Raw genomic sequence first — 26,775 nt, forward strand, 5'->3', positions numbered from 1 at the left:
TTCTAAAAACGTTAAAATGTATTACTGGCACGCAAAACCTTAAATTAGAGTGAATAAATGAAGACTCGGCACAGCACTTCTGAAAGGTTGCCGACCCCTGCTTTAACCATTCTTGTGGCTCTCCTCTGAACCCTCTGCAATGTATCTGCATCCTTCTTGAACTGTGGGCACCAGAACTGGACCCAGAATTCCAACAGCAGTAGCACCAGTGCCAAATACAGAGGTAAAATAATATCTTTGCTCCTCCTCGAGATTGCACTGTGTATTCATCCCAGGACTGCATTAGCCCTTTTGGCCAGAGTGTCACATTGGGAGCTCATATTCAGCTGATTATCCACCATGACACCCACATCTTTTTCAGTGTTACTGCTACTCAGAATAGAGAGCGTCCCATCTTGTATGGCCTACATTTTTTGTTTTTAGATGTACACTTTTACATTTAGCCTTATTACCCACCCAAATTAAGGTTCTCTTTCCACAGCCAGTGCTGTGACTCTCTAATCAGTAAATCAGAAATGAAGAAATCATCTGCCAGAATTGTCTACTTAATGCATATGCAAACTACAGTCACATTCTATGTAAAACACCTACCTTGCAAGGCAAAAAAAATAGCGTTCTCCTAGGAATGTAATGAGACTATCATTTGTTTTGCCTGTTTAGCTCCTGTAGCAAACTCATCTAGAGTTTGCTTAACTGTTGCAAGCAACACAATAAACATATTAAGGTAGTTGACACAATATGAATTCAGACTATTACCTCTTAGGATGATTCATACTGTCCACAGCCACCATTAACTAAATTTTTTATGCTTTCAGATTAAATGTGCTCTATTTCCTGGCCTAAAATGCCCTGGTAAATGGTTTAATGGCCCAGTCAGACATCTACAGGCACTTAGCCCCCCTATTTTCTCTTCCGAAGGGAAATAGATGAGAACAGTGGATGGAAGGATGGAGGAAAAAATGGAGTGTGGCTAAAGTTGGACTGCTTTAATCTAGTCTCCATCTTCTTTCCTGATTATGTTCTCTTCTGCCACTCCCAATCTATCCCACACTTACCATTTCTATCTAATGTACTTCCTTTAGTGAGTACTTTGTATTTTCACGCTGTTCATACTCACAAGGAAACAGGCCAATTATGAACTCACGCTAAGCCCTTTGGTGCCATGTAACTGTAGAGAGCATTACCACCAGAAGTAAAACATTGCAACTGCAAGAGGAAAGAGCTGGGTAAGTTAAGTTTTCACTCTCGTCTCTGGTTATGAATTAAGTACCCAGAATACATACACAAATCCCTAACACACACACACAGCCGGCTCCAGGGTTTTTGCCACCCCAAGCGGCGCAAAAAAAAAAAAAAAAAAAAAAAGCCGCGATCGCGATCTGCGGCAGCAATTCGGCGGGAGGTCCTTCACTCCAAGCGGGAGTGAGGGACCGTGCGCCGAATTGCCACCGAATGCCTGGACGTGCCGCCCCTCTCCGGAGTGGCCGCCCCAAGCACCTGCTTGGCAGGCTGGTGCCTGGAGCCGGCCCTGCACACACATCTACATCATCTCATAAGCACAACAAAATGGAACTAATGAAGCAATCTCATAATGCTGCACATATTGCAGGAACAAATCATCGATTATTAAAGGCCTCTGTCTGCGGGATCTCCCACATTCTCCAACCCAAATGGTTACTGGCAACACAGATTTTCAGATTCACATTTCGGAAAAAGCTGCCCCCTGCAAAATCTCTTCCAGTGTCAGTTAACTTGAATCAGAGGTAAACTGCTACAAACATACGTTTAAGGTAAACAGACAGTTCAAAGGTAGCATATTGAGCTACTATGAAGAGGGTTTATGTTTAGTTTAAATTAAGTTTGAAACCTTGGTGCCACTGCACTTGTCCATTGGTGCACCAACATTTTCAGTCTTATCAGCATAATCCTAAAAATTGACTCTTATGTAACACATCAGGGAGCCGCCAGAGGGAGCACACAGCATTGCTTTAGTCTGGGTCAGACAGAAAGAATTATGTCAAGATAGGCTGTTGGTTTTGAAAAGAGGCTTAAAACTCAAACACAACTCTCCTAATGGGATGCTGGCTTGTAAGAGTTAATGCAGGATTTGAGACACTGGAGTGAAGCACTGCTTCATAGCAAGAGCCAGTAACAGTGCTAACACATGGTTTTTAACTAGCATAAAAAAAAAAATCAACAAGACAGATCTAAATGGATGTATACACAATCTCCTCGAATATACACTTCCATAGGCTTACAAGGAGAATGTCTATGGATCAAGTCAAGTTAATTGAAGACAAATATTTAACGAGTAAACATAAAAACACAGATACAGAATTCTTATAGTCCCAGGCAAGTAACCTAAAAACTCATTCCTAAAACATCTCAGAATACCCAATACCTAGTTTTATCTAAGGTGCATTGCATAATAACCTCCTTTCTTCTGCACTACCCTACATCTTCCAATATAAGAAAGCAGAGGTTGGAAAAGCATTAATGTTACCTTTTATTTAAATAGATGAAATGTATTAACTTATTAAGTATTACTGTTTTACCCTATGAAGTGGGAACTGAAGGCACATAATATATGTACAGAAAATTTGTTTGGATTAATTGTAACTCCTTCAAGAATCCCTATATCCTCAAGTGATGTGTTAGTTTTAATTTGTAACATCTTACAGCTACCTCCTGAACAACTCCACCATTACCTCTACACCTCCTGCAGTAACAGTTATGATAGGGACATCCTTCTGGCAGTCCTTCCAGTGGCAGATACCAGATTCCAAATACCTGTATCATAAAAGGATGTGCTACACCAGCGCATTTCCTAACTTCTGTGTGCTTGACTTTGGAATATTAATAACGTCCCTTCTGCAAATTGTGTGTGTGTGTGTGTGTGTGTGTGTGTGTGTGTGTGTGTGTGTGTGTGTGTGTGTGTGTGTGTGTGTGTAATATTTACATTACAATATTGGTCAAAGATCCCAGTCAGTCAGTACTGGAGCCACAATATGCTGGGCCCTACACAAACACACCAGGTGGCATGATCTCTGAAAATCAATCTTACAGTGGGCTGTGTGTAGGCAGACCCCTGCAGCCATACAGAGCCCAACTGACTTCATTGGGGCGCTGCACAAGGATCCACCTACACACAGCTCATTGCACAACTGGCATTTAATTTAAGACAAGAGGCAATGAATTTTGACAAACAATAAGAGGAAAACGGGAGAGTGAATCAATAATAAACACATGTCTACACTGTCGAACAGTGTGAATAAGTAGGAAGCTCTGGGTCAATGAAAATGTTTTGGTAAATAAATGAAATTTTAGTATAAATATCTGAAATCCTCAGACAATCTCAAATATAACCAACGTTCAGCAAGAAGAATTTGCACTAAAAAAGAAATGTAAAAGTAACGACTATATCCTGAAATAGAGGGTATTCCCAGGAGCTCATGACTACATTCATGTTTCATAGAGAAGGCTGTGTGGTCTGTCCATTTATTTATTTCAAATTTCTACTTTTTTCATTTTTTTTTTTTAAGCACTATGTATACCATTTCCTCTGATCTTCTAGCTCAACACACCATCTGGTCATCCCTTAATCTCTGTTACTATCACAGACAAAAAAAGTATGTCAAATATTTCATGAGTCTATAATCTAGTAGGTCAATTTTTTTTAAGACACAAATATATAAATAGTTTTAACAGGCAACAAATGAATGCAGCTCACGTTTTCAGTCCTCAATGTATTGAATAATTTTTATTCAAAAGTGGAATCACAATATGTACTGAAATTAACAAATGTTTTGCGATACTAACTATGAACAGATTTTGCGTTTTTAATATCCGCTATTTATGCAGTGGACTATCTGAACAATAGCCAACAACATTAAACTTAGTGGAAAAACAAACTCTTAATTAAAAATAGCACCAAGATAAAAACTAAGCTAATTACAAAACATAATATAAAATGACACCATCACCAATTGGCCACCTGAAATAATCTTTATTTTAATTCTTACTTTTATCTTCTGCATACAGAATTAAAATTTAATATGTAAGAAACTGCAGGTATTATATTTTTCTAAATAGGATGTATGAAAGTCTTCTATTCTGAATACTTTGTATAAAATTAAAAAAACAGTTCCCTTAGTAAACTAGTCCTCAGCAGTGCTCACCACACACCTAGAGTACTTAAGATACCAGGGACAGAAAAGTTGGACTTGTAACCTGGGAAATAAAATGTTTAAATAACAAATTACAGTACAGAGAGAAAGTTGTCAGTTAAAGAGGAGTCATCTGAAGACACTTTTGTTGTTTGGGTTTTCAAGTTTTTGGCAGAAGGAAAAAAATCCTGAAAGCCAGTCAAACTTTTTGCATTTTTGTTGGATAGCAGAGACTACACTTTCCAACTGTGGTTGTTTCAACAACTTGCGTATGACAACCGGATATCCTGGTTTGGAAGGATAGCCGTTGTCTTTGAGCCCACTCTATTATTCTGGAGTTTTGTCCCAGTTTCACTCGAGCTCCTAGGAACATGGTCCCATGCGCTTGCCCAGCCAACCACCTGTGCTGCCATGGTACTGCAGTGTTGAAAGGTCCGGCGGAGCAGCAACCCCCTCAACACCCAACAGCAGTTTGGCATTGTCTGTCCCCTCAGTGCACACCAGCCATCTCACCTACCCAGAACAGTAACTACCCTAATGCCCAGAATAGCTTCAGGTCACCCTAGGGCCCAACGGCAGCAAAGGAGAACCGAGAGTCGGGAGAGAAATGCAGGGGAAGAGGAGGTAAGGAAAACCAAAGGAGAACTGGGGAAAGAAAAGAGCTGGAGTGAGGCATCTTTCTAAATTAGTTTATGCTTGTGCTCTGGGAGAAGAGAGAAGAAGAAGAAGAAAGAAAAACAGAACACCCGGAAGGACAGAATCTATACACGGAAAAACAAAGCAGCAGTAAATATGGCAGGGTGAGTGATGGCTGAAAGACAAACATGAGAGATGTGAGGCTTACAAGCAGCAGAATAAAAAAAGCTACAGGATGAGAGGAACACAGGATATAATGGCAACTTTTTCCATTTTTTGTTCTGAAAAAACGCTCCACACACATCTCTGCCAATACAGATCTGGGCCTTTCAGTGTCACGTCCTTCCTTGGTGAGGAACCTGCAAACGCTGGTACACTGACTGGTAGCGTTACTTATAAAGAGATGGGATGATGAGAAGACCTAACTGTCTTAAACTGTTACTAGACTGGCATGTTTCTTTAAGAGAGAAAGAGAGAGTCTCTACTTGCCAGACAGTCACTGCAAAATTCAACACTGGGGTTCATTCTATTTAAGAAAATTAAAACCAAGCACACCCTCAAGAAGTGTCATGGCATCATGTTTGTAACACCAGCCAGTTGCCTGAGTGACCAATATTCCCTGTTAAACATACTGAAGTTTTAAAAGTATTTGACTTAGTGCTATGGAAGTATAAGAAACGAATCTTTAACAGGCTGCTTTTCAAATGGGCTAACGCTTAGGGAGAACACCCAATCACGCACCTGCTTGCCTACAACATCCAGTTTCTGACACACTGCTGCACTAAGCATCTAGTGCACAAAGGGAAAGCACCTTAAAGTTATTTCATATATTTCTCTTCACAATCCATATTTACTCCAATAAATTCTAATTAAAACTGTAATGAAAAGTGTCTTTTCATTAGAAACACAAGGTTACACTTTTGTATTCTGTCAAGTTAAAGTGATCAACAATAGGTCCTTTTGTCTATCAGTTTTAAATCATTTAGTTTAACATTTATGCATTCGGTACAACAGCAAGAAACACTACTGGAATCCAAATCTGTATTGGTCTATTGCATCTAAAATAAATGGCTCTGCTTCACCTCAGCATTCATCTCAGCAGCAAAGATTAAGGCACAAACTGATTCTATTAGCAAAAAGAACAGGAGTACTTGTGGCACCTTAGAGACTAACAAATTTATTAGAGCATAAGCTTTCGTGGACTACAGCCCACTTCTTCGAATGCATACATGCAAACTAATAAATTTGTTAGTCTCTAAGGTGCCACAAGTACTCCTGTTCTTTTTGCGGATACAGACTAACACGGCTGCTACTCTGAAACCTGATTCTATTAGCGTTATCACTTAATTAGTACTTGCAATAAAAATGATTCTGACTATAACAGAATGGCATACAGAGCCAGAAAGATTGCACTGGAGTGACACGATTTTTTCCAAATTAACTTGCTTTTTAACTCATTTTTAAAAAATATTTATTGTCTCATAACGGGCTCAAACCTGTCTCCACTGAAGTCAATGGGGAGCAGGATCAGACCCCGAATGCCCAGCAGAGAGAGAAATGAAGCCACAGGAAGATTTTGGCAATTCAAATTGGTCTCACCTCCAACTCTTGCTCCCTCTGTAGTGCAAATTGCTTGAATGACTTGACAATAAGGCCAGCATTGGAGCAATCATAGACGAAAATGGAGGGACTGCCCATCCAAGTCTGCAGGTCATAGATGGATAGTGGAATATACTGAGTATAGTTCTGTAAGAGGAAACAAAATAAAAAGTGGACATTACATACATGAAGAGAATGACAGCTGATGGTAGAGCCTGTGTCTCTGATGCACTGAAATATGCATTCCATGAATTCTACTTTTGAAATCATAGAATGAAGGTCTGCATGTGTTCAGGGCCTATTGCTGATTCGACATGACAACCCCACTCAGAAATGTAATACGCAAACAGTTTCTGTCATATTACTTGCCTGCTACATTGAGCTTGAATGTTTACAAATTCTAAAATCTGCTTCAAGGTTCCTTTGAAACATGTTAGCAGGTGTAACCTGACATTCAACAGTGTATGTTCATTTCAGGCCCCTGTAATACTGATGCAGGACACGGGAAGTAAGAAGTCATAAAAAGCTTCAACTTCAGAAATAGGTTGCTCTTTAATTTAATTTAAGGTCAAATATACTTGGCACTGGAAACTTTATGGACATAACTTAAAATGGCGGCTTACAGCAAAGATGTCCATCAGCAGACATCTCTAGTGTTGGTTTAATGAGACCCTTTCACTGTTTTATTGCAGCCTTTATAACAACAACTGTGCATCTTTCAAAATTAATTGATGAAGTTAAATCCTACAAAGCCTGACTAACTCCGTGAAGCTCCCATAAACTCAGCTTCTGCAATTGGTAAGTGCTGTATTTTCTATTAGAAATTGAAGGCATGAGGGTCTTATTTCTTTTGAGCTACAAGAGGGATTTTTTTAAAAAGCCTTAAAATATGACACGTATTGCAGCCTTAGCTATATAAAACACAGAGCTGCAGAACTGAGACTGTAACCCTAATCCTTCACCTCCAAAAAAACTTGAGCTACAAAAATCTTTCCTAGCATCACATAGCTTTATGTTCTTTCTAAACTGCAGCCAGAGGGCAACATGCTCACATTCATGTACAGTGTCCAATTCTGCTCCCCATAAAATTAATTACAAAAACTACCACTGACATCATTAGGATGACAATCGGGCCTATAACTCCCATTTAAATTCAGTGGGATTTAAATTACCCACCACAAAAACAGTTAACTTATCTAATGTTCAAATTCTTAAGAACATTCTTAAGGATTGGTCCTGCTTTGAGCAGGGGGTGGGACTAAATGACCTCCTGAGGGCCCTTCCAACCCTGAGATTCTGTGATTCTATGAACATTTACATTTACCTATGTGTAAAGTCTGAAGTGATAAGCCATTTAAAGGGAAGAACAAGCTGTATTTGAAAATGCAGAATATCATTAAGTCAAATCCCTTTTGAAGAATACTCTTCTTCGAGAGATGTTCTAGTTCAGGGATCAGCAACCTTTGGCACGCAGCCCGCCCTGGCGGGCCAGGCCGGTTTGTTTACCTGCTGCGTCCACAGGTTCGATCAATCATGGCTCCCACTGGCCACGGTTCGCCGTCCCAGGTCAATGGGGGCTGCTGGAAGTGGCGCGGGCCGAGGGATGTGCTGGCCGCTGCTTCCCGCCGCCCCCATTGGCCTGGAGTGGCGAACCGCGGCCAGTGGGAGCCATGATTGGTCGAACCTGTGGACGCTGCAGGTAAACAAAGCGGCCCGTCCCGCCAGGGTGCTTACCCTGGCGGGCCGTGGGCAAAGGTTGCCGATCCCTGGTCTAGTTAATCTTCAGAACATGGAAAATTTCAAGCAAAACTAGTTTTATGCAAATAAATTCAGCAAATAATTTACATTGCAAATAATTTTCATACAACCATAAATGGCAGCATATGGTCAATACACCCTTCCCCAAGCAGTGGCAAGACATGGATCTGCACAAAACCTGGCAGCTCTGAGGCTCAGGCAGATGGTGGTGGGGGATAGATGGCTGTCCATGGATGCTGTAGTAGATGAGTGGGTGTTTTAGTGTCTGGGGTCGCTGATGTGCCAGTTGTTGTCTAGTGGGTTCCTGGGTACTGATGCAGAAGTACTGGATGCAGTTGGGCTTGGGTAGGTACTGCAATAGGTGGATTGTTGCTGTCTGGAGACTGATAGTTGGAATCCATCTGGAGGGCAACTGTTTGGGATCCAGCTAGGGGGCTGGTTGAGAACAGGCTGGTTAAGGTCTCTGAGGACGTGGCACCTCTGGGGTTGGGGTGTGGGACCTGCCAGCCAGGCCATCTGCTGCTGCATCTCCTTTCCCTCTTGGATTCTACACATGACATTTCGGTTGAGCTGTGGGCAGGTATGACAGATCTGTGATGTGTGTGACACCTGGCAGCCCTGGGTCTGAGGGATGGTCAGGGGAAGCTGGGCTAAGTGCTCCCAGGCACTCCCAGGAAAGTAATTCTTTAGTACAGGGGTTCTCAAACTTCATTGCACCGCGACCCCCTTCTGACAACAAAAATTACTACATGACCTCAGGACGGGGGATTGAAGCCTGAGTCTGCCTGAGCCCCGCCACTTTGAGTGGGGGCCCAAAGCCAAAGCCCAAGGGCTTCAGCCCTGGGCCGGGGGCCTGTAACCTGAGTCCTGCCATCCCGGGCCGAAGCCAAAGCCTGAGCCCTGTCACCTGGGCCTTGAAGCCCCCGGGCTTCAGCTTTAGCCCCAGACCACAGCAAGTCTAACGCCAGCCGTGCCGACCCCATTAAAACAGGGGTCCCGAGCCACAGTTTGAGAACCGCTGCTCTAGAAGATTGATGTTTAGGTATTCAGCAGATTGCCAACGTTTTCATGAGGAATGGAAGTGAAAAAGGGAATGGCAATTTTCAAGAGTGTCTCTCTCAGCAAAACTTGACCAGAATTTAAGGAGACAAAGAAATGGCAGTTTTCAGACTCAGAGGGCCTTCCCCTTGCTACAGCAATGTTGGCGCTAGATCTTTTCAGAGCTCAGAAGATTGTTTTACAATAGAAAATGTTACGCAACTTAAATATAGGTGTCGCTTCCAGCTCCCCTTATAATAAAGTTTTCAATACTCAAGGCAATCACGATTACTGACCTCCAGTTTCTAACAAATCTTTTGGCACACCAAATTAACGTCACTGAATGGCATGTGGGTCGTCTTAGTTTAGCAACTTTAGAGGAGATTATACATCAATTGAACAACGATAAATACTAAAAGTTTAAGAAACCATCCAGTTTCTTGGAGATCTTAACACCAAGTCAATAAGAGCCACATTGAACATGATTACGTTTGTTTTTTATTTATGTTTTTATGATTTCACAAGTTTCATATGGTTAGCATATTACTGAAGAGCTTAATCATGTAATTCTGGCCTCTGCTGGTGCTTGCATTTCATGCATCTATTTGCAAAAATAATAAAAATCACTAATCCAGAAATAAACTGGAACTCTAAAGAAATAATTCTTCCTTCCAATGCGTGGTGCCATTTCTCTTCCCACTTCATATCAAAGACAAGACAGCGTTTGAAGATTATGTATGCGTCAATTCCCGGAAAGCTAGAATGTTTCTTCAGCAGGTTCCTATGTTCCTTTTCTGTCCTGGGATTTCACAATCTAATGGAATCTTTCAGTAAAATTCAGGAAAAGAGCCTTGTGGGGATCACCCTGTGGGAACCCATCCCCAGTTATTTCCATATGTATAATTATCTCATCAGCCGCCTCACTTGGGGAAATGGTTTGTTTGTCAAGCTGCAGAGAAAAATTAAAGCACTGCAAGCCTTCAAAGGCTTGCCCAGAGTAATGCCGCATTTTATCACGCTGCAGTGAACCATTTGATGCTGCAGCTGAAGAGAAAGGAGGAAAAATTATCCCAACTGTAACTGTTTTCTGCCCCATACAGGTATCACTGTAAAACTGTCTCCCTCTACAAATTACAGAGCGGAATGCTTTTCTGAAGTGTGAGCAATCCTCGTAAAAGGGTAGAGTGGACACCTTCCTACATTCTACCCTAAATTCCCTACCGCAGGACAGAACAGACAGAGGGGGCACATCATGATTGCCTTTTTTTCCCTACTGAACACATAAAAGACCAGGTTTTCATTCTAAATAAACAAACAGAGATGGGTTTCAGATTATTTATTTATTACGATCCTCTTTATCTGTCAGGCTAGATTAAACATAAAAAACCTAGGCTTGCTTCACAAGGCTGCCCTGAAAGATTAAGCTAACCAGAGAGGCACTTATACCACAGCAAGCACAACATGACAAGAGTTATGAAAAATTGAACTAACAGAAAATGTGTGTGCAGGGGAAGGCAGGTTTGTTTTTTAAACACCAAGTTAATTTAACTATTAGCTTTTTCAGTGTCTTATCCAAATTGTGCCACATTCTCGGTTTCACATCGATTCCCTGTGGAATTTGAACTCTGTTTAACTAAACAAAGCCACTGAGATTTGGCTTTGTAGCTGACGTGAATCAGGTTGAAATAATACTTCCTGAAGGCTTTATCCTTTTTAATCTACATATCAGAATATATAATGCTTAATCTCCCATAAATATAGCACTGCCATACAATGATGGATTCTTAGAGTCACACGGACCTACTGCAAGTTCTGTCGTCTCCTGCTGAAGGATAAACAGATAATTTGCAGATTCCCTGGCAGGGAGTTACAATACTATAGTTAGAGAAAGGGCAGAACTGGAATAGCGTTATCCAATGTATCCCAGGGACACACTCAACAGTATGTCAATCCAATTGCCAGGGACTGTACTAACCAACTGGATTTCAATCAACTACATAAGAGGACTACTGGGAGATCTTATTTTTCAGAAACAGACTGGGTAATTTAGTACATAAAATTGGTATTTTCCTTACAACTTAACAGCTTCAATCTACCCAGAGCATCAGATGTTTGGGAGCAGAGGACTAGGGTAACTTTAAAAATACCTATTTTTGAGAAATGTATATACCTATATTTTGTGGGAGGGGCTCTGCATCTAATCTTTACTTAGTATGATGTTTTCAGAAATCTGTCTTTACGATTTATGAATGCTGGTTAATATTGCAAAGTTGTCATTATGAAACTGGTGTATTTTTGAATGCCTCTGTGTGTATGTGAATTCTGCTTTTGCTGGCATGAGCTGTATCAAATCCTCCTAGTCCAGATACAATGGAGGGTAATTACAACTCAATGAAACACCTTGAACAATGGGTGAGCTTCAGCCTAAGAAAACCATTTCTCACCTACCCCTCTGCAGGGGTGAGTGGAAGAGTGAAAAATTCCCAAAAACTGAAAGAAAAAAAAAAGAAGCCAGGTAACCAAACAAGAGAGTCTATAAAAGGACCCAAAGAGGGGAAGGGGAAGGAGACAGACGCACACAGGAAAAGTTCAGGCAGAAGGAAGGAAGGGCACAGACTGGACATGGTGAGAAGAAGCAATCTCACCTAAGGAGAAGGCTTCATGTTTCAAATCACAAGCCATGCATTGGAACAGAAGGACTCTAGATGGGATCAAAGGACCCTGATCCCAGCCCAATGAATGCCCTATACTAGATGAGGAAATCGAGGCAGAGAAATATGTGTAGGGTTTATTATTTGTGGACAGATCTGCGTATTTCTCATGTAATTAATAGGGCTGTCAAGCTATTAAAAAATTAATCGCGATTAATCACACTGTTAAACATTAATAGAATACTGTTTATTTAAATATTTTTGGATGTTTTCTACATTTTCAAATATATTGATGTCAATTACAACACAGAATACGAAGTGTACAGTGCTCGCTTTATATTTCTTTTTGATTACAAGTATTTGCACCGTAAAAAACAAAAAAGTATTTTTCAATTCACCTAATACAAGTATTGTAGTGCAATTGCTTTATCATGAAAGTTGAACTTACAAATGTAGAATTATGTACAAAAAAACCTGTATTCAAAAATAAAACAAAGTAAAATTTTAGAAGCTGCAAGTCCACTCAGTCCTACTTCTTGTTCAGCCAATCGCTCAGACGAACAAGTTTGTTTACATTTGCAGGAGATAATGCTGCCTGCTTCTTGTTTACAATATCACCTGAAAGAGAGAACAGGCGTTCGCATGGCACTGTTGTAGCTGGCATTGGAAGATATTTACGTGCCAGATGCATATGTCCCTTCATGCTTCAACCTCCATTCCAGGGGACATGGGTCCGTGCTGATGATGGGTTCTGCTCGATAACAATCCAAAGCAGTACGGACCGATGCATGTTCATTTTCATTAGCTGAGTCAGATGCCACCAGCAGAAGATTGTTTTTCTTTTTTGGTGGTTTGGGTTCTGTAGTTTCCGCATCACAGTGTTGCTCTTTTAAGACTTTTGTTTAGCATATCTGGCAGGTAAATACCTTGCAATGCTGGCTACAAAAGTGCCATGCGAATGCCTGTTCTCACTTTCTGGTGACATTGTAAATAAGAAGAGGGCAGCATTATCTCCTGTAAATGTAAACAAACTTGTTTGTCTCTTAGTGATTGGCTGAAAATGAAGTAGGACTGAGGGCACTTGTAGGCTCTGAAGTTTTAAATTGTTTGTTTTTTGACTGCAGTTATGTAACAAAAAAAACAACCTACAGTACTTGTATCAAGTGAATTGAAAAATACTATTTCTTTTATCATTTTTACAGTGCAAATATTTATAATAAAAATATGCACTTTGATTTCAGTTACAACACAATACAATATAAATGAAAATGTAAAAAAAATCCAAAATATTGTATAAATTTCAATTGGTATTCTATTGTTTAACAGTGCGATTAAAACTGCGATTAATCGCGATTAATTTTTTTAATCAGGATTAATTGTTTTGAGTTAATCGTGTGAGTTAACTGCGATGAATCGACAGCCCTAGTAATTAAGTGAAAAGAAATAATGTGTTAGACTTCTGTGCATTACATGCCACACCTACCGTGGCCCCTCGAAGATGGAAACCAGAAGGCTCACACCTTTGGGTGGAGTTCTGGGAGAAGATGTGTTGAATACTAACATACTAATTTATGGAGATATACCTATCTCATAGAGCTGGAAGGGACCCTGAGAGATCATCCAGCCCCCTGCCTTCACTAGCAGGACCAAGTACAGATTTTGCCCCAGATCCCTAGGTGGCCCCCTCTAGGATTGAACTCACAACCCTGGGTTTAGCAGGCCAATGCTCAAACCACTGAGCTATCCCTCTCCCCTTAAGCGGTAGGGGGTGTCTAAGGCATGTCAGCCCTGGTTCTAATGAATGAACTGCATGGTTTAAGCTCTCAGGATGGAATGCTATATAAAGGATCTGCACCCTGAGAGTGTGCCTAGGCATCCCAAGACATGCTTCCCTTCTATTAAAATGAAGTCTGCAAGGAAATGGGGTATTTTGGCAACAAATTTAAGCTCCAGGAAGCACCAGTTCATTATTTAGCATCTTACCAGAATCTACCCACTGATAAACAACGAAAAGACCAAAGAAACCTGTGAGGTTAAAAGGGGAGATACAGAGCACAGTTAAAGCCTGAAAGTACGTACTGACAGAACCAAGAAGTGGTGTATTTTATCAGATTATTGTCTATCTCAGGGATTGGCAACTTTTGGCACCCTGGCGGGCCGGACTAGTTTGTTTACCTGCCACGTCCACAGGTTCGGCCAATCGCGGCTCCCACTGGCCGCGGTTCACCGCTCCAGGCCAACGGGGACAGCGGGAAGTGGTGGCCAGCACATCCCTCGGCCCACGCCGCTTCCCGCAGCCCCCATTGGCCTGGAGCGGCGAACCATGGCCAGTGGGAACCGCGATTGGATTGATTGCGTGCGGACGCAGCAGGTAAACAAACCGGCCCGGCCCACCAGGGTGCTTACCCTGGCGAGCTGCGTGCCAAAGGTTGACGATCCCTGGTCTATCTCCAACTCTGTCAGTCTTTCAGGTTCCCCCAATTTTTCTCTCATTTTATATCCTCCTCCTCCCTCTCCCAGCTTAAGGCCTCCACCTCCCTCTTCTCCTTGAGAAGAGAGAAAGGCAGGGTTTCTTTAATAAGCTTCCTGGAAAGGGCCTCTAGCTAGGAATATAAAGGCATTCCACCAAACATCTCACAGGTTGTAACACCCTCCACTTCTCAGGTTCCCAGACTCCTCACCAAGTTTCCAGGAGTCAAACTTTGATCTCCCATATGGCAATGCAGAGTATTAGTCCATAACAGTAGGTCTACAGTGCAGTGTAAGTGCAAGGCCAGTGATGGTGGATCAAATCATCATGCAGACCTGGGATGACCAACCATGGGTCCAGAACTTTTGCATGACGAAAGCTACATTTCTGGAGCTTTGTGAGCAGCTTGCTCTGACCCTCCAGCATAAAGACACGTGTATGAGGCCACCCTTGCTGGTCCAGAAGCAGGTTGCTATAGCTGTCAGGAAACTGGTTACCCCAGGCTGCTACAAGTCCATTGCACCAGTTTGGTGTTGGAAAGTTGAGTGTGGGTAAAGTGGTGGCGGAGGTTTCTGAGGCAATCAGGTATGTGGTTTACCCCACAGCGGCGGGCATAAAAGTTAATCCTGAAGTAATTGCTGGCTTTGAGAGAATGGGAATTCCAAACTGTGGTGGTGCCACTAATCGGACTCATGCCCACTCTCTTCCTTTCTTAGGGAGCATGAGTACAAATACTGCAAAAGGCACTGCTCCATTGTTATGCTGCCCCTCGTGAGCCACAGAGGGTGATTTATGAACATAAACGCAGGCTGCATTGGGAAAATTCAGGTTTTTTGCCACTTGGGAACGTACATTCATGGACAAGCTGGGACACTATTCCTACCAAATGACATTGTCATAAACTGAGTTATTGTCCCCACTGTTATTCTGGGGGATCCCGCATACCCACTTTTGCCTTGGCTTACGAAACTGTACCGTGATTTCAGACACCCTGGCAAAAGACTGTTTAATTACTCTCTCAGGATATGTAGAATTGCTGAATGTGCATTTAGCAGACAGAAATCCCGCTGGTGCTATTTACAGACCCGTTTGGATTCCAGTGTCATCAATGCTGTCCGTACCACTGTGGCTTGCTGTGCTCTTCACAATTTTTGTGAAGCCAGAAGTGAGCCATTTCCCCCTGAATGAACCTATGACACTATGGGGCCGCTGAATCAGTAACTCCGTCAGAAAGTCCATCTACCACAGTTGGAAGTGGATGCACCTGGGCAACGTAGTCAGGGATATTTTGCGCTCCCACCTTATGGACTTGAATGGCCCAATGGAGAAAGGGGAATAGTACTTTATGAATATGCTTGTTGGAACAGGGTGGGAGGGAGGGTTCATTGATTGTGTGGTGTTTCAGTGCCTGAAGAGGAGTGGGGAGTTTAGTGCCACGCAATATGCTTATGAATGACATGACCACTTATGAAAGAGGGGGTGGAGGTTATTCATATGGATTGATGTAAGGAAGGGATTGAAGTAGGAATTGCTATAGATAACTTATTGAGGGATAGTCTTTGCACACTAATTCTTAATTATCCCTGAACATGAGTTTATCTTTACTACTTTGAATACAGATTGCATGATGTGAAGCAATGAGAGCAATAAACATTCCTGAATAAATAAAAAGCTTTATTTATAAACATGTATTAGAAAAGTACAATAGTCATCCATTCCCAGGCAGGTCAGCCCCAATTACTACACCAAAACACCAGTAAAGACAGAATCTTACAGGGGAAAAAAATAAAAACAAAGTGCATATAAACAGTACAAACAGTGAAGCCATGTGGAAGACAGAAACCCACTACCATGGCACGTCCCCTGGCAACCCGTTTCTCCTTGTCCTTCTTTCCCCATTTGCCATGCATTTGGCACTGTAGGAAGTGGGGTGGAAGCATCCACAGGGGAGAGGGTCAATATGGAGGGCTGCATGGGGCAAGGTTGCCCTGTCCAGCCGCTCATGGGACCTGACTGCATGTACCACTCAGCCTTGGGAGGTTTCAGAGTAGCAGCCGTGTTAGTCTGTATCCGCAAAAAGAACAGGAGTACTTGTGGCGCTTTAGAGACTAACAAATTTATTAGAGCATAAGCTTTCGGATGCATCCGAAGAAGTGGGCTGTAGCCCAAGAAAGCTTATGCTCTAATAAATTTGTTAGTCTCTAAAGCGCCACAAATACTCCTGTTCTTCTTTCAGCCTTGGGAGTCTTCCAAGCTGCTTCTGGACTGCAGCACAGGGTAGGTAGCATGCAGGGCACTCAGGCTGTGGTATGGGTGATGCAGCAGGAGCCACTACTCTTGCAGTCCTTAGTGGCATGAGCCGCTCAAACTGTTGTTTCTGCTGAGCTCGGTCTTTCTCCCTTGGCTGCCATTCCTGTTCCAGGAACTACAAAGCAAGTGCCTGCTCCTGCGCTGAAACCCTGTCCTCAAGATGTGCAGCCATCCTGAGCCTTTCCTCCGGCTCTTGCCACGCCTTTCCTCTAGCCACAAATCCCTCTGTCTTTGATACAGGATCTGTTTGTTGGCCCTCTCCAGAACTTCAACCTCAAGTTCATCATGGAAACGCTTCCTCTTGGAACAGTCCATGAAGGTCCGTTGGCCCAGGCTTCTGCTGCCATGTGGGCTAGCTGTGGAGATGCTGCAATCAGTAGAAGTCAAGGGGCCTGGAACAGGACAAGACACAGCGGGTTATTGTCTCAAATAGCTCAGTGCAGGAGCACAGAAAAAGTTCTTGTGGAATTTCAAAGACATCAAATGATACTTTCACAAACGGAACTTCAATATATTGTGAGAGGGATGCTTCAGACCACAGAAGCTCCTGGAAACAGCCTAATTAATTAAAGCAAGACATCCAGACACAACTGTTAGTTAAAAATGCAAAGCTGTTTTTATTTTAGAAAATTGCAGAACTACTTGGGATTTTTTGGGGGGGAGAAATCAGTGGCTCTGCGACAAAAGCTTTTTCTATCAGTGCATCCTTCCAGGGCCGTAGCAACAAAGAACGTGGCCCCCTCCGAACTTTTGTCCGGGCGGAGCCCCTTACAATGCAGAAACTGGAATGCGGTATTTATTTTGCCACTTTTAGGGGCCCCCTTCCTTGCGGGGCCCCCTCCGGTCAGAGGGCGCTCGCTACGCCTCTGCATCCTTCCATATTTTGGAGGACATAATAGTTCTTGTGGTGCCTGATTGGAAGTTATTCCAAGCTGCCGGTGGGAAACCTGCAGTTTATATACTCTAAGTATTCAAACATATAGTAACTGAACAGTACTTCGATGAGGGGGACAGGCTAGCCAGCTACTGTGGTGTCCCTGGAAAATATGTCCTTCCCCGAAACATGACTACCTATCTGGAGTTCCTGCTTCAGGAAAAGTTTGCAGCTATCAGCATCCAGGATTGGGTCAGAATTCATGAGAAAAATCAACAGGATGCTGCATTAGCTTCCACATGGCTTATCCTGTCATGGCTGCATGCAAACACACAGGACTCCGTAGCCTTCCTCCCCCCAGCACATTTCTGGACAAAGTTTCCAACCTCAGTCATATTTGGGACAAATGATTTTGTCACCTGTGGACTGCATGGACTACCTGTAACTGAAATGGACCAGATTTGTAAAACTGAACACATTTCCTCCTGCCCCACACCGTTTCCAGATGGCTTGACAGACCGGTGATTGGTTACAGAATGGTATACTTACAGGCATGGCAATGGAAGGTTATTGGCTTTAAGAAACAGGAATGACCCTACCAAAAAATCTATGCCTTTCCAGTAACAATACACATTAAAGATGTTCTTTACCGTTTGCATTTCCCAATCGTCACTTTGAACTCCACATGGTAGGGAGAGAGAGGGAAGGGGATGCCAAGCCACTGACGTACAATGCGCCATTAGCTTATACACATTGCTAGCAAGGGCTTCTCATAAGCTTTGCTTTGATTCATAAAGTAGAAATCCCTCCCATTACTGTATTAACAAACATTGACATGGAGCCAGAAACTTACCAGGCTCGGGGGTGGCTTCTATCAGCTCTGCAGCAGGCGGTTTCTCTGGGGAACATCAAATGGCTCCTTCAAGTGTAGGCCCAGAATGTGCTGCTGCTGCTCCTGCTCCAAACCTGCTTTGGGACTGGTTCCAGCAACAGAGTGAGTCCACTGTCCTCCCTTGGTGTCTGCTGCTGGCTCCCATCAGTCCCCATGCTGGATTCTGAGGCCAGCAGGGGACCAGCTGACCAGGTCGTCATCGCCGCCGCCACCATTGTGCCCAGCAGCTGGTCAAACTCCTCATAAAACTGACATGTCGTCGGCAAGTTGCGTGAGGAGTGGTTCTGGTCCCTGGTTTTCCGATACTCACTTTTGAGCTGCTCCATCTGCTCCCTGCACTGGCCACCAGTCTGGTAAATGTGCAAAGCTGCCAGCTTCTTCACTATTTGCATATGCGTAGTCATTCCTAGTACTCTCACTAAAGTCCACAGTTTTGCTGGCCTTGCACCAGAGATTTACCAAAATCTGGCTGTGCTCCCACGACCGTGAAGCAACATGCTGTTCAGTCTTCACTGCAAACACAGAAGGCTCTCTGATGGTGCATTTGCAGCTGAGTGGTCAGAAGACAAAGGAAGGGTTAACGTTGACTCACTGAGCTGCTGCTGTACACCAAGGGGAGTTGCTCCTGTTTTCACTGGAGTCGACTGGAGATTCTTGGGATAGAAAGGACAAAGGAAGTTGGCCCATGGGATTGTGGGATACTTCTGGTGGACTTCCAGGACCCAAGTCGGGGGGAGGGGGAGGCGGAGGCTGTGTCTACACTGCAAAGCAATAGGACTTGAACCCTTGGTCACAGCTTGACTGGGGCTCGGATCCTCCAGCCCCATTGGGTCCTAGGACCCTAGGTCCAAGCCCGAGTCTGAGAGATTTGTGTATAGACAGAAAGAGATTTTGGGCTCACACCTTAGTCTGATCCCAGGTTTACGTTGCAGTTTAGACATACCCTAAGTCAATGGCTCCAACCAGTGGTATGCAGGGGTCTTCCAGGGGGTACATCAACTCATCTAGATATTTGCCTAGTTTTACAACAGGCTACGTAAAAAGCACTAGCGAAGTCAGTACAAACTAAAATTTCATACGACTTGTCTAAATGACTGCTATAAATACTATGTGCTGAAATGTAAGTACAATATTTATATTTCAATAGATTTATTTTATAATTAGATGGCAAAAATGAGAAAGTCAGCGATTTGTCAGTACTAGTGTGCTGTGACAATTTTGTATTTTTATGTCTGATTTTGTAAGCAAGTAGTTTTTAAGTGAGATGAAACCTGGCATATGCAAGATAAATCAGACTCCTGAAAGGGGTACAGTAGCCTGGAAAGGTTGGGAGCCACTGCTCAAAATGGCTGTTCTGGCCCTTCCTTTATATGTGCAGTCCTTTAATAGTTTAAAACGATAATTAGGCTCGGTAGCAGTGATGAGCACTGGCATGCTGGAGACCTGGCCTTGGGAACAGAAATAATATATTCTACACACAACTGCCAAGTTTTGTGCAGCTCCATATGAGACATTTTATGCAAGTTTACAAATGTGCAAATTATCACATTATGTAATGTATATTTTCAAATAACATGTATACACCCATACAATTCAACTTAAGGTCAATACACCCTGCCGTAAGCAGCAGCAGAGGTAGGACACAAGTTTGACAGCTCTGGCAGGTGGGCGGGTGGCGGAAGAGTGTCAGGGGAGTAGATGGGTGATGCCAACTGGGGGCATGGCAAGGTGTATTTGTAGGGCCATTTGGGAGGCTGGGGGTAGCCAAGAAAAGCAAGATCGGGCAAGGTTCAGTAGCTGGGGGAAATGTGGGAATAAAAGTCTGGGGATAGCTAGGTTTGTGGGTGTCAGAGGAAGATGGGGTGCCTGGGTTAGGATTTTATGGGAGCTTGGGGAGGGGTGCATCTGAAACCTGTCCAGGGCTTGAGTTGGTAGGTATATATGAGTGTCTGGGACGTCTGGGGCTGGCTGATTGCTGGGAGAAAAGCCAGAGACCAGTACTGAATCCCTCTCACCTGTCTTCCTCACTTGCTGCTGCCACCATTTGCCTGCTGTTACCACCTGCTCTTTCTCCATACTGATCCAGCAGGAACATGGAAAGACGGAGGCCGCTCATTTGCCTACACAAGGTGCACCACAGCAACCTCTGGCAGCCGTGAGCTACAACTGCAGCCACCCCTGCAATCCAGCTTGCCTGCATTCCTGCTGTCCCATGTGACACTCAGGGCTGCAGGAATATGCAAAGGGCAGCCAGTGTCCCAGGAGATGTGAGATGTTTGGCAAGTCTGTCTACAGGTCACTTACTGGTAAGGTACTTTGTCCTCAGTCTACGCCACTGCACTTACAATGGCAGCAGATTAGTTTTATGGGAGGAAAATGAGAGGAAAGGATTAAAGTGTGAATAAATATGGTCCAAAAGCGTTGGCATACCCAAATGTTTGGGCGGAGTCTCCAAATTATAGTTTTCTTCTATCTTTGGCTACTCAGCAGTATTCCACAAGTAACCGTACCACCTCTCTGCAGTTATATAGCAGTTTTATGGGTAATTTTCATAGAGCGCTTAAAATGATATATTAGCATTATTACAACATGCATTTTAAGAGCTTCCCGGTCAAGAGGATCTTCCTATTATAGGCCCATTTCAGACCTCAGAGACATGGATACATATGTTAGTGTGATTTTCAAAGATCAATAGTATATTTCAGCCCATCTGCTATTTCAACCATGCCAGGAAGGGGGGAGGAACATGCTGAGCCTCACTAGCTTCTACCCGGTCCTAAAACTCACATCCTTACAAATGGTCTCTCAAAAATACTGGTTTTCCCTATTTTTATCATATTTTTCCAAAATCTTCCTTTGAATAAGGGAGTGGGAAGAGTCACTTTGCTGCCTTCCCTTCCAAAAGGGAGACAACGTTTGTTAACATATTGCAAAAAGGCTATTAAATTTCAACCTCCTTTATGCAGATCAAATCTTTCTCCCTAGACTGGACCATAAATCAGAAGGGGCCCCTCCTCCTATTCACCAGTAGAGTCCTTATCAGATGACACCAGCTGAGATAGCAAGCAAATTGGCAAATACCCAGTCAGTTCTTAAAAATGCATTTGGCGTAACACAAACTTCACTGAGCAATAATTTGCTCCTCTTGCATGTGTAACACATTCTGCCCAGCATCATTTATCTTATTTATTACCTATTGCCCATTAAGTAAGAAGAAGGTCACTGCTATTTGTTCTTACACCAAATTCAGCTTTCAAATGAGTTGTTTAAAAGGGTGGGCTGAATGCTAATCAAGTCTCCAATTTAGATGCATTGGAATAAAATTATACTCCCCTCCTGCCCCAATTCTCTCAGATCAGTGCTGGATTCTTTTCCAACTGCAAAAAAACAAGATGCGAGATGGGTGCAATGTTGTTCTTGGCACAATACAAATCAAAAACTAAAACAGAACCAAGTTATATAAAAATGGGAGCAAGTTCTCCCTCCACTGGATGCAACTTTCAGCTACTGACAGTAAGTCTCTATTGCAACTGTACCGAGACAGTAAATAAACTGGGGAATAAAACTATGTTCTCCATCATTTACCTTTCATAGGTGCTATATGCATGAATTATAAGGGAGGCAAAGTACATTCAACTTAATTAGCCATAATTATGAGTCCCAATGTAACAGAGTAGCAGTTTCTGTATTAATATGTGATACCAGCAGCTGTACAAATACTCAATCGTGCCAGTCTTGCTGTCCTCAGTAAAAGTGACAAAGGCCTTAATGCAAGAGTTGCCTACTATACTGTACTCACTTGTACCATAATACTCTGTACTTTAAAACTGGGAACTAAGAATATTTTATTGTCTCTCATGCGTTGTACTGCCATAGCATGAACAATAGCTATTCAGGATTAGTTGGCACTCTCAACATAAACTCTATTTTAAGAGGCTAACAAGTAAGCCAATGACACAAGGCAGGGAAGCCAAGCATCTGAGAAGAGCTACATCTTTTGCTCCAAATCTGGCAGGAGCTAGGTGTGCAACTTGACAGAGAAGGTAGAGAGACTTGGAGATAGTTGGCACCTTTAATTACTCTGTAGTGTCCCCTCTGACTATTTTAAGAGCAGCATTAACAAAGGCTCTGGGAGAGCAAGTGTTTAGCACTTCTCGGGCAGAGGGACAAGATGTCTCTTCTGACAAAAGAACTCAGAATGGATAAGGAAAGAGAATAAATGTCAGCTCTGGAATCAAACATTCATGAAGTCATTTTAATTCCTGAAAATTAATCTTCTGTCCAACGAACAGTAACAGATTTTAATGTGCGTGCTCCTTTTTAACCACGCTTCTAGCTGACGCACCTTGTTGAAGACCCAGATCTCCCCGTTCACTGTTGGCCTGGGAACACCATGCCCATTATAGTGAAAGAGGACTCTCTCTTCCTTGGCATTTCGACGCAGCGATGTACATAGTTTCTTAACTTCATCCACCGTAGGATCGAGGCTCTGCTTGTACCGGGCCTGGTGATACCAAAAATAAGTTAACAGTTAATTATGTGCACATGCATACTTGAGATGCATAGAAGCATAAACACTTCAATACACAGGAAACAGTATGCATTACGTATAACGCTTACTAAACAACCGAATGGCAAAACATTTCTGCTACTTTTCTTCTCTCCACTGTTTGACCACTTCACCTGTCCTGTGCACACCTTAACACTGATCCATTTCACCCAGGGACTGCAACTGGCATTCCAAATACCTCAACAACTTCAAACAGCTGCTTTTATTTACTGATTTTAAATCAGCCTACCCCAACATTGTTTTCGTTTCCCTATTCACAATTTCCCGCCCTGAGGCTCAGAATTGACAATATTCAGTCTTGCACTATTGACACATTTACGGTCAGATATTTCTGCAACCTTTCAGGGCTAGATATTGGTTCTAGCCTTGAAAGGCCCAAAGTATCTGTGCAGAACAGCTATTTTAGGTAATTGTTTAAATGTTTTTAAAATTATTTTTCCTCCCTTCTGAGCTCTGTTATAGTTGGACTCTTGGTATAAAGGCACTTCTCTTTACTAGTGGATAGATCCAAAAATAGCCCCAGTAAAATAACCGTAACATCTAAAACAGTGAGTCTCAATCATTTTTCACCTCAGAGCTAAAATCCTCCTGCCATTTCTTGCTGGACCCACCAAAATGCTTTGCAGACACAAAAGGATTGATGGATTGAGACCACAGCAAGGACCCATAGCTGGTTTGGGGTAGGGGATTGCTGGGCACTGAGTGGAGATAGCAGGAGGAGTGAAGGGATGCCCAGTGGGGGCAAAGTGTGCTGATACCCAGGAAGATCCTGGCCAAGAAAGAAGAGTTTTCCCCTCCCAAACACAACACTCAACTGGACAGCTACTGCTGCCTCCAGGTTAGGAAGAATGGGGAACAGCGGTGAGGTTTCAGCAGAACTGAACATAGAGGCACAGCAGATACAGGAAAAGGAGAGAACAAACTGTCTTCTCTCCCTCCACCCATTACTTTTGCAAGGTTGTACTGCTCTTAGGATTGCCACTTGTGTGCAATGCAGACAGTAATGCAGATATCCTAAAACTCATGATAAAATCTTTATACTTCACTATCCCATCATGTATTCTCTACATACCGATATAACACACTGGAAGTGCCATTTTTAACACCTTTCATGTTGAAAAATCTGTAGCAACATACCAAAGACATTTTGCATAAAAGGAAGAGGGAAATGGCTAAGTACTGCACATACGGCAGGGTAGGGACCAAGTATAATACTATAGTAACTGTGTAGACAGATGAGAATGTAAAAAAGGTGATCTAAGATACGAAAGCTTTTGCAGGAAAAAATATGCCTCCCGATAAAGGTCAGAAAAATAGCTGGATTGTGGCAATAGTTCAGTCTAAATATAATGAAGCTATATACAATTTCAGTAATAACGTCACTTTAAACGATGTAGGTTTCTCCATCACAATAGCTCATTAACATAAACAGGTCTGCAAGGTTAGAAATGCTACTGGGTCTCAAAATGAGCTCTCTCCTCCTTTGCACATATGAAGGACTACACTAGAAGAATGCTAAATTAAGATATAGTCACTTTAACTGTCAGCTAGTGGCCAGGACATGCCAAAATAGGTTAAATAAGCCTGATGAATTATGGGAAAACAAACTAATGCCTGCACTATCAGCCAGCACCAGTTAACGATATTCACCACTAACTCAGACAAACTTTTTGAACTATGTCATGTCAAAGTTCTAATCTACTATAACACTGGAGTGTTTGATGGAGCTGGCTACCTAACTTTTAGCTATTAACATCAGCTCCCAGGTTACTTCAGAGTCCATGCACTTCAGGCTTACTGAATGTGCCATATATGCTAAGGACCTTATTATTACATTTATTCAAGATTTTTATATTAAAATTATATGTCATAGTCTGACATCCACAACTCAGAACACTGAACAGATTGCACCACAGAGCACATATTTTCTGACAAACACATTCCAACAGAAACCATGCACCCAAAACCCCACACTGGATACCTGCAACCTGATGTTCATGCAGCAATGTTAAATGGGAACCAAAGACACCTAAAGGAGCAGCAGCTTTCACTTTCCTTCTGGGTGATCCTATTATAACCTTGGGTGCTACATCTCAACTACAGCTCAGTCCTAACACAATGTTACATTGTAGCACAACATTGTAACGCAATGTTACAAACATGAAAATCCCAGAGCATTTCACCCCACCTTGGAGCATAACTTCAGTAAAAATCAATGCTACAAGACCATTCTTATTCAACGACTTGATGAGAGAAGTAGAAGTAACCATGACTTTAACAAAGCCACCCACCATAAAAAAAAACATGCATCCACTGTATAAAACCATGCAGATTCCAATGCTTTTGCATCAAGGGCCATGAAATCTAAGCCAACATGTTCAGCGAATCCTCCGTGTGGAAGCTGGCTTGCTTGTCAAACTTAAGGTGTACTATTGAGCCAAAGTCCGGTGACAAGAAAATGCCTTTTAATTGCCCTTTGGAAAATCAGAGTCTCTGTCTCTCCCAGACGTACCCAAGGGACTAGAAATCCGGAATCACAACGGCCTCAAGAACTAAAACTGCTATATTACAGCAGACAAGAACTGCATATAAGAATAGGACAATCTTAAACAGATACAAAACATTTTTTACCTTAGACTGGGCACCTTAAGTACAGTTTTGCAAGCTACGAAGACAATTAAATCATTTTTTTATATATTAAAGTATTCTCATAACCACTCCCAGTTCATTTTAAGTTTTTTGTATCTTTCATCAACACAACAGACAGCTAAACAGAACCGTGATAACTTGGTTTCAATGTTTCTCAATTAACACTCAGCATTTCAAGCCAATAAGCAAAAAGAATGCCTTGCAGTGCCTGGTTTCAGTCCTTTAAGACACATTTCTGAGTGTGCAGCATTCAAGCAGCAGTCACAACAAGGAGGCTAAGGAACGGAGGCCTTGTTCTGTCACACTTGGATGTTCTCTAGGAGTTTCCTCACTAGGCAAAGGCAAGGGAAGACATTAGCCTCAGCACTGGCTTCTCTCCCCCCACTTACAGTACATAAGAACATAAGAAAGGCCGTACCGGGTCAGACCAAAGGTCCATCTAGCCCAGTATCCTGTCTACCGACAGTGGCCAATGCCAGGTGCCCCAGAGGGAGTGAACCTAACAGGCAATGATCAAGTGATCTCTCTCCTGCCATCCATCTCCACGCTCTGACAAACAGAGGCTAGGGACACCTTTCCTTACCCAGCCTGGCTAATAGCCATTAATGGACTTAACCACCATGAATTTATCTGTTATAGTCCTAGCCTTCACAACCTCCTCAGGTAAGGAGTTCCACAAGTTGACTGTGCACTGCGTGAAGAAGAACTTCCTTGTATTTGTTTTAAACCTGCTGCCTATTAATTTCATTTGGTGACCCCTAGTTCTTGTATTATGGGAATAAGTAAATAACTTTTCCTTATCCACTTTCTCCACATCACTCATGATTTTATATACCTCTATCATACCCCACCTTAGTCTCCTCTTTTCCAAGCTGAACAGTCCTAGCCTCTTTAATCTCTCCTCATATGGGACCCGTTCCAAACCCTTAATCATTTTAGTTGCCCTTTTCTGAACCTTTTCTAGTGCCAGTATATCTTTTTTGAGATGAGGAGACCACATCTGTATGCAGTATTCGAGATTTGGGCATACCATCGATTTATATAAGGGCAATAATATATTCTCAGTCTTATTCTCTATCCCCTTTTTAATGATTCCTAACATCCTGTTTGCTTTTTTGACCGCCTCTGCACACTGCGTGGATATTTTCAGAGAACTATCCAC

The 26,775-nt window shown here is 42.6% G+C and overlaps 1 protein-coding gene across 5 annotated transcripts in view; it reads right to left on the reverse strand.

The window, feature by feature from the left end:
* RPTOR (regulatory associated protein of MTOR complex 1) overlaps positions 1 to 26,775 on the reverse strand; it is a 297,098-nt gene that overhangs the window by 174,196 nt on the left and 96,127 nt on the right. For all 5 annotated transcript variants that reach the window (XM_042840943.2, XM_042840944.2, XM_065562859.1 and 2 more), the window contains exons 4-5: positions 22,740 to 22,898; positions 6,402 to 6,548 (exon numbers count right to left, since the gene is read on the reverse strand). In XM_042840943.2, the coding sequence (XP_042696877.1) occupies positions 6,402 to 6,548; positions 22,740 to 22,898 (306 nt within the window). The remainder of the gene's footprint in view (positions 1 to 6,401; positions 6,549 to 22,739; positions 22,899 to 26,775) is intronic.

Source organism: Chrysemys picta, chromosome 12 (assembly GCF_011386835.1).
Source record: "Chrysemys picta bellii isolate R12L10 chromosome 12, ASM1138683v2, whole genome shotgun sequence".
In the NCBI taxonomy this organism is placed as follows: Eukaryota; Metazoa; Chordata; order Testudines; family Emydidae; genus Chrysemys; species Chrysemys picta.